Source organism: Marmota marmota, unplaced genomic scaffold, assembly GCF_001458135.2.
Source record: "Marmota marmota marmota unplaced genomic scaffold, marMar, whole genome shotgun sequence".
NCBI classification, from domain to species: domain Eukaryota; kingdom Metazoa; phylum Chordata; class Mammalia; order Rodentia; family Sciuridae; genus Marmota; species Marmota marmota.
Window position 1 is genome coordinate 160033 of NW_026000077.1, and position 8400 is coordinate 168432.

General features: G+C 42.0%; 1 protein-coding gene across 2 annotated transcripts; it reads right to left on the minus strand.

Moving 5' to 3' along the window:
- On the minus strand, window positions 1-8394 carry Wdr77 (WD repeat domain 77). Of its 2 annotated transcripts, XR_001505309.1 has the most exons (10): window positions 8075-8394; window positions 6961-7102; window positions 6628-6677; window positions 3537-3607; window positions 3393-3447; window positions 2852-2923; window positions 2229-2337; window positions 1621-1689; window positions 1203-1405; window positions 1-1085 (listed from the first exon to the last, which is right to left on the minus strand). XR_001505309.1 is itself a non-coding variant. In XM_015502174.1 (9 exons), the coding sequence occupies exons 4-9, from the start codon at window positions 3555-3557 to the stop codon at window positions 926-928; spliced, it is 486 nt and encodes a 161-aa protein (XP_015357660.1). In that variant the 5' UTR covers window positions 3558-3607; window positions 6628-6677; window positions 6961-7102; window positions 8075-8394; the 3' UTR covers window positions 1-925. The 2 variants fall into 2 exon arrangements, 1 of the variants encoding a protein (XP_015357660.1); XM_015502174.1 differs by lacking the exon at window positions 1203-1405.
- Between the last annotated feature and the right edge of the window lie 6 nt (window positions 8395-8400).

The following is an 8400-nucleotide window of genomic DNA, read 5'->3' on the forward strand; positions in this document are numbered from 1 at the left end:
AACAATGCCTAAACTCTTTATTTAACCAATCAGTATTTCTAATCCTCTCCCTGATGCTGGATTTCAAAATCTTAGGAGTCTACAAATACAGCAGACTTCCTATATCCAGAGAAAGGGCCCAGAGGCAGGTCAGTTCTCAGGCTGCTTTGGGGTAGCAAAGGTGACAAAGATGTCTCTGTAAGAGTCTATGTCAGTTTTCTAACTTCATGGAAATGATTTAAACTCTCCACCACCCTAAACTTTGCTCTGTGAAGCTATGCCAGGAAAACATATTTCATAAACACAAAGCCATGGGGGTCAGGGAGGCATTATACCAGCACTAGCCAAACTTTTTATTCAGCCAGAAAAAAATGGACTTCAATTCAGTTTAATGGCAAGGAGCTGTGCAAAACTGCGGTGAGTGTATCCTATCTCTTTGTCAAGTAGTTGGGCTGGATTTTTGCAAATGGAAGCATTTCCTGTAATAATGGTAAATCAAGCTCCATTTAAAAAATTTAAAGCTGTACCTATCTTTAAGTAGCCTAAGAGCTTCCAAGAACCCAGGGATGCCCACATCCCATACCCAACTCAGACACAGCCAATTCATAGAAAACTACACGGGAAGCATAAAATCCTTTTGTCGATTTTTTTTGTGGGAAGGGATGTGCTTGAGAAAGATGGAAATCAATTCTTTTTAGTCTCCAAACACTATAGATCTTCATGTACACTGAGGTACACATATAATATCCTTTTGCAAGAAAGTTTTTCCTTCCTGTGACTATAGGATACCAAAATCCAGCCTCCTTCACACTGAGAAACAATGCCTACGAACTACACAGATCTAGGGTATAAACATCCAAGGCTCCTCTGTTGTCTCACAAACGGAGGGGTCAGAGGCAAAGGAGTGGATTCTTAGGAGGGGTTTACTTTCTTTCTTAAATCCAATCTACTCAGCAACACTTTCAGATCCAGGGGCTGGGAGAGGTTCTGTTGGCACAATATGGTGGATGACCTGATGGTCCCAGCCCACTGTGGTGAGGAGGGAGTGATTGAGCGGAGACCAAGTAGCATCTCTCACAAAATCTCTGTGGGCTCGGCTTCTAAACCTAGAACAAAGAAAAGTGGGGGGAAATGTTTAACATGGTTGAAACAAGAAGAAAAAGCAGACCTGAAGAAGAAAGAGAACCCAACACCCAGGGCACATTGTTTGATGTATTAGATACATTTCACCATCTGTATGGCCTCATCATCAGGAGAGTAGTGTAGCTATCCACAGTGGATGTCATCAGTCATCCAATCCAGTCCTCTATTTTCATAGATGAAGAAATGGTGGATAGAGCGAGGTAGTGATGTGGGCCAGCGTTAGGCAGCAAATCACGGCAAAGAGGGATGTACAACTCAGATCATCTGTCCAGTGCCTTTTACCCTAGAGCAGGATGCATTTCATATCCACATTCTCCATGTGAAAAGGGTAGACTGCCCCACTGTGGGAGAGGGCTGGAATGCTTCTTGCACCAAGGACCCTCAAATACAGATGGAGAAATATCCCTCCAAAGAGGCAATGCACTTTTTTAAAGAGAAAAAGGACCTGCTTGTCCATTGTTCCCCCTCCCAGATGTGCAGCCCTCCTGTTACACTTACACCTCAGAAAGGCTTGAGTCCAGCACAGCAAGTGAGCAGTCTTCACTGAGAGAGGCCAAGAAAGGAACACTAGGAGAGGGCACAGAAGGACATGAAAAGTAAAGTCCACGACTCTAAGACAAAGCCCCAAATGGGCTGGTCCCAGCCAACTGTAAACTGACCCAGAGGAGAAGGCAGCCTGATTCTCACTCTTGGTTAAAGTCTCACTACCAAGTTCCAGGGAAAGATAAGGGAAAATGGAGCAAAACCAGGGTTCACAATCATCCTGGCAATGAACCATCCCATCTGGTCCTTCTACTGTTTTAGCGAGAACCCAGGCTTTTTCAACCACAGAGTCCTAGAACCCCAAAATCATTTTGGATGTTGAGCAAGAATGAGACCATATTTCAGCCATTTTCAGAAAACCCAAATAAGGAACCTACAGTCTGCACAACCCAAATAAGCAACTACAGTCTCAAGAGATCTTTGATACTTGGAAACCTCAGTTAGAGCACAGCCTACCTTACAGAACAACCATATCATCTAATGCTTTGCCAACATATGCATTCCCCCCACCCCCTCACCAGCCCGTTCATATCCACCAGACCTCTGATGACAAAGAACAGTACCTGTGTGGGGAGAAGACTAGCCCAGTGACACACTGGGAGTGCACCGCTGAGCTGAGGGAACAGCTTGCATTTTTGGTGTCCACAAGGGAGACAGTCCCATTCTCATCACCTATATAAGAGAGCATGTCACAAGTGATTAAAAGTATGGGCTTTGGGGTAAGCCAGAATGAGATTTGAATCCTACTTTCTCAAGCTTGAATAAGTTAACCACTCTGAGCACTGGTTTCCTCTTTAGCAAAGTGGAAACAATAAGTCACTGGCTGGCCATGAAAATTAAGATGAAGTAGTTATGATTTTAGTCCCAAATTGTTACAATATGCAAACCTCCTTCCCATCACAGCACCATAACCACCCACAGTAGAACAAAATACACTACCTAGCAATCCACTCACTTTGTGGCTAATTTCTAGCCATGCCCAGAATAGGGGAGCCAGAGTAATCAGGAATCCAATCAACTGGGAAAAAAAAATCATCATCTCCAAGGTTAAACTAAAATGAGCACAATTTATCTAGTGTCCAAATGAATCAGTGACATCACATAGCAACAGTACGTGCAACATGGATTAGCTCTTCCTCATCCTCCCCTTCCCAGAGTCAATATGCAATCCGGCACGCTGCCTTACCAAAGACAAAGACTTCACTTTGTTGAGGATGCCAAGCCAGGGAGGTAGGAAGGTAGCCAGGGGCATTGCAACCTGCAAAAAAAGAGAAGAGAGGTTTGGAACAGAACTCAGAACTCAGAAGAAGCAATTTCTCAAAGCAGTCACTCTAAATCCCAGGAGCACTACTTTTCTTTTTCCCAATCCCTCATGCAGTCATGTCCTCATCCTTGAATCTAATAACCTATATTTATCCATCAGTTTTCTGCTGTTTGTGGGCATGAGTCACAGGAAAGTTTCAAGCACAATGCATAAAATAACAATTCTAGCCTCTTTGTTCAGCTTTGCAGAGTAAATTGCCCACCCAGGAACCAGCCCTTCTTGGTACTCATTGCACAGAATGAAGCTAGCAGAGCCTCAGCAAGAAAGGAGATCATATCACTATGTCACTGTGACTGAGTACCTAGAAACTTTGCTTTGATTCTGGCAAAAAAAAAAAAAAAAAAAAAGGCTCTTCCAGGTAGCTTTCTAGTCCCAGCCTCCCACCTCTGGCTCTCAGACTCACCTATCTGTGATGCTGGCTTGGGAGAGCGGGTATCCCATAGTAAAATCCTATTATCCTATGAGGAGAAACCGAAAAAAAGGCTTCAGAATCTAAAGAAGCAGCTGTTGGACAGGTTGTAGTTGGAGGAAAGAGGTTATATCTCACCTCACTGCAGGAAAGAAACATGGAGTCCTTGTGGGGAGAGGCAGCAACACAGGTGACCTGTCCAGCATGAGCTGTAAAGGACAGAGAATATCATGACAGAGAAGAGACAGGGAATATTACAAGGCCAGCCTAGATAAAACCAAGGGGCAAGAGGGTGTGAAAAACAGACCTGGTCTCATGATCCAATTTAACAATTTTGTGGGGGCTTATGGATTAGACAAATCTAAGAGGAAAGGTTGATAAATTATACAACCTAAAAGAGCCAGAAGAAAAGTGAATTAGTAAAGATGACGAAGGAGAAATTAGAGCCTTGGTAAGAACAGTGAAGGCATTCTCAATTAGAATATCATGAATGTAGGAGCTAAATAATTCCAGGAAAGCAGTTTTCATACTGGAATACACATACCTCGAGTAATATACAAAAACTTTCAAGGCAGTTGTGGATGTTGAGAGTTTTAAGCAAATCAATTCCTCCCATGTTCTTTTTCCTAAAATTGAACTGTCTGTACTTTCAAAATCACGCTCCAACCACTTGATAAAAGGAACATATACCTCTTGCCTAGCCCATATCTTCCCATGGTACAATGCTCAGGTGTATAAAAATCTAAAAGTCCAAAACTAAGCGTAAAAAGGAAATTTTCCCTAAGAGCCAAAGAACAAAAAAAGTATCTAGGTAAAATTCAGTAAATGGGACTGATCTTGTTTCAGCAACACCACAAGTTTTTAACTTATCTCCCTGTTTCTACTGATGAGAAATGAAAAATAAGATAGATGGTTGTCATAAAGACACATTTAACAAGCTTCTCTTTTTACAAATGAAGTCAGACTTTTTCTGATTGAAAATGAAGTTGAATTTGGCCAACTGATTTAACAATGCAGATTGTTTTTTGCCATTAGGTTATTTGATAAATGTTTTACATAAATGGGTTTACTCTGCAAATCCAAAATTTTGACAAACATATGCTTGGAATAAGCATACAATAAATCATATGCCAGAAATTATCTTCTTTGCAACTACTTAAACTTAAAATCTTCCAAGTATCAATTTAAAAAATATATAAGGAAGTGTAGCTTTTAATCTTATTAAGAGATCTACATGCAGAAAAATTTTCAAATCATTGCTACTTATTAACTAGAGGTTGTAAAAACTACCATATCTAAAGTCATTTAACCAAATTTTCCAAGGTAGTCTGAATGTAGCCTTGTCTCAAGGATAAAACTACCTTCCATAGTTGTTTCCTAGCCACGGAAAGACAACAGGATGGTTAAGTCAGAGGGAACATATAGCTCACTTGAAAAAAAGGCAAAGCTCTGGACAAACACCATGGCAGTATACAAAAGATGAAGAATATATGATTCCTCTACCTCAAAGAACTTGGAATTCACTGGGGAATAAGACATAAACACAAAGTACTGATGAAGAAGATGAAATGGGGAATGTGCTCCCAAAAAGTTCAAATTAACCAAGAATATACCATATATTCAAGAAATAAAAAGCAAGCCGGGTGTTGTAGCACAGCCTGTAATTCCAGCTCAGGAGGCTGACAGGGGGATCTGGATCCCAAGTTCAAGGTCAGCCTCAGCAACTTAGCAAGACCCTAAGGAACTTAGCAAGACCCTGCCTCAAAATGAAAAAACAAAAAGGGCTGAAGATGTGGCTCAGTGGTTAAGCGCCACAGGTTCAATCCCTTGTACCAAAAAAAAGTACAGGAGATTTTGAGCACTAACACCTATTGTTTGACTACCTATCACTATTTTCAAGTACAGGATATGTATGAGTTTGTGATTTTATTTTGGCCCATGCTGAATTAAACACTTAGAAACTAGAAGTAGAAGGTAAAAGAATTAAGCCCTTGAAAGAACCACAATGATTCTAAATTCATAGCCAAACATACATTAAAACTCTAGGCTACCTGGGGCTGGGGTTGTGACTCAGAGGTAAAGCACTAGCCTAGCATGGGTGAGGCACTGGCTTTGATCCTCAGTACCACATAAAAATAAAATAAAGATACTGTGCCCACCTATGCTAAGAGCCAAGTATATGATGCATGGCATTTTTGGTCCAAAGGTGACGCCAGCTAGACATTGAGATGATATGATTATGTTAAGATTTGCATTCATATGGATATTGGATTCCTGCTGTTCACCTAGGCCGGCTACCAGACTCCTGGAGAGTTCCCATTGGTTGGGGAAGTACAGTAGGAGGGAGTTCCGGGGGAGGAGCGCTCTCTGCGGTTCCGAGAGGAGGCCGCGTGGGTGGAAAAAATCTTCCCGGGCAGTACCGGACATTGGCGGTACCGGACATTGGCGGCAGTTTCAAAAAATAAACTTTGTTCCTGCTTGAGTGGCTCGTGATTTTGTGCCCAGCCAGACTGTGGCACACCTATAACTAAAAAACAATTGAAAAAATGGCTAACCAAACAAAGTCAACTGCTAACACTGTTAATAAAAAAGAGCAACATTAAAGAACAGCACACACACATTAATGGCACACTCCAGAAAGCAGACTATTTATGGAAATGAATATTCAAAAAAATTCAATATTCAAAATCTCAGGGCTTATTCTGTGAGAGTGTCAAGAATCTACTACACCTGAATTAAGCTACTGCAGTATTCTGGAAGGAGGAATGACAGCAAAAGGGCCTGAATTTCCCAACAAGAAAATGGGACTTTAATCTGCAAGAAAACAATAAAGGACCAACAAGCCAAAGATTATAGATGGAGAGATGAACCACCATCTGTAGGAGGCAAAGCCTAAAACTGAATCAGGCATAAAAGATGGATAAGAAGGTAATTTACCAAATTGAAAAAGACTCAAAAGACCTTGGTGAACAGCTGATAGTGGGGAAATAGGAGGAGTAGAAGAGGACAGAATGTGAACCTTATGTAGCTATGTAGTAAAGACAGTCAACAGAAATAAGGTAACTGAGAAAGAGATATGGAGTAGGTATTGGAGACTGACTACAGTTTTAGGGAAAAAGCTACCAGGCAGAAAAACAAAAATCATCCTAATATCTAAACAAAGATTAAAGATCCTAAATGAGTGAATAAAAACAAGACAGCTAAGACCAGGCAAGGAAGCAATACATACCTCGATATGAATTCAAAACTATCTGCTGAGCAAGGTCCCAAATCTTGATGCTAAAAAGCAAAAGAAACAGGAAACAGAAACTTAATCTTGACATATACTATCAATGCAAATATGAACATCCTTTACCCAGCATGTCCCATGTCTTTGCCTCCTGGATTCCCACCATTGTCTATTTACAATAGATTGTCAAATCTCTAAGGAAATCTTATAAACATGCTGCAATTTAGTAACTGGGTTCTTATATTGAGCGCTAAACATTACTTAATGAGATTAAGGATACTAAAGACACCCAAAGGAAGCTTAAGAAACAGGAATGATGAGACTGAGACCCACCAGAAGTCTTTGCTACCACTGACAGCTTGTGTGCCAGAGCTCAGGACACTGACTGAAGACACAATGTCATCATGCTCATACTTGCAGAACTTGCTGACAATAAGTGTCTCATTCTCATCCAGCTCCCATAATTCAACAGCACCTGTTGGGGATGGAGTTGGGTGAGATGAAGGGGTGAGGGATACATTAGCTTGGATCATACAAAGACAGTAATTCACATCTAGGATTCAAGCAGCCATTGTCACTAAACTAACAAAGTTATTCCTATAACAGCAAAGTTGACATTGAGGACTTAGCTAGCCAACTTCCAGGTCATTTGGTTTTATCCTGCCTTTCTGTTTTGCAAATAACAGCCTAGTCAACTATGTGGGGAAAGCTGCTAGAAAAAGGCAGGGAATGCTGAACTAGTCTTTGAAATCCACTCTTCTCCTTCCAGTGAGAAAACACTGGAAAATCAGTTTCCAGGGGACAAGGATAAAGTCTACATAATTGTCTACACAGTCCACTGATGTTAACCCTTCCCAATTAATCAGACACTAATATTTGCTGAACTATTTCAATAAATGTCATGCAGTCTTCATGTTCAAGTTCAACTGTCAGAGATGCTCGATCTTTAGTGTCCTACTTCTCCATTTGATCAATGCCTGCCAACTTCTAAATGTGGCGTTTTTTAAATGCCAACCCTCCATTGCTGAGGCTGACATTCAAAACAAAACAAAACAGCAGAATGGAGAGAAGTAAAAGAAAAAGGGAAGAAATGGGATGACAGGTAGCACAGTCTGACTTCAGTACCATCTTCAAAATCAAGATTATCCTTGGTCTGGACTGCGGAAGTCAGACAGATTACAAACTGTTTCTTAATTTTGTTATGGATTTTTCTAGGAACCTCCATCAGGCAATTTTAGAACTGGAAAAACATACTTTTCATCTACACTACAGTTCGCGTTTGGAACAACATTCTTAGCTGCTTTTCACCTAGTTCGCGTTTGGGGCAACACTGTCAGCTCCTCCAAGCACTGAGTAAGGGGAAATCAAAGACTGATCCCAGCTGGACCCTAAGCCTACATTCCACCTGGGCGGGGCGTGGTGGGGAAGATAAAGGGAATGACCTCACCTGAATCAGAAGCCACGAGGATACCTCTCTCCCCGACCCAAGTGAGGTCGGCCACTCCGGCCTCCGTCTGGACTCCAGCGGAGCAGAAGCCTTCGTTGGGGGCAGCACACGGGTCCTTGAAAAGCCAGAGGGAGCCAGCCCAGCAGCGGCCACTCAAGCTGGAGGCCCCGAGTAGAAGCGCCCCATCTAGGGGGGGTACAATCTGTCAGCGTGACGGGGTGGATGGGCTCGTCTCCATGGTCACCGCACAGAACAGCACGAGGGCCGGGTCTGGATCGGAGCTCGGGAATGTGGGGCGGGGTTGGGACACTTCGAAGGCGCAAAGC

Coding starts and splice junctions, on each gene's coding strand:
- Wdr77 (XM_015502174.1), bottom strand. CDS start 3,557: ATGTTTCTTTCCTGCAGTGAG. Junction 3,448..3,536: donor TGTTTCTTTCCTGCAGTGAG/GTGAGATATAAC, acceptor TTCTCCTCATAG/GATAATAGGATTTTACTATG. Junction 2,338..2,851: donor AAGTGAAGTCTTTGTCTTTG/GTAAGGCAGCGT, acceptor TCTCTTATATAG/GTGATGAGAATGGGACTGTC.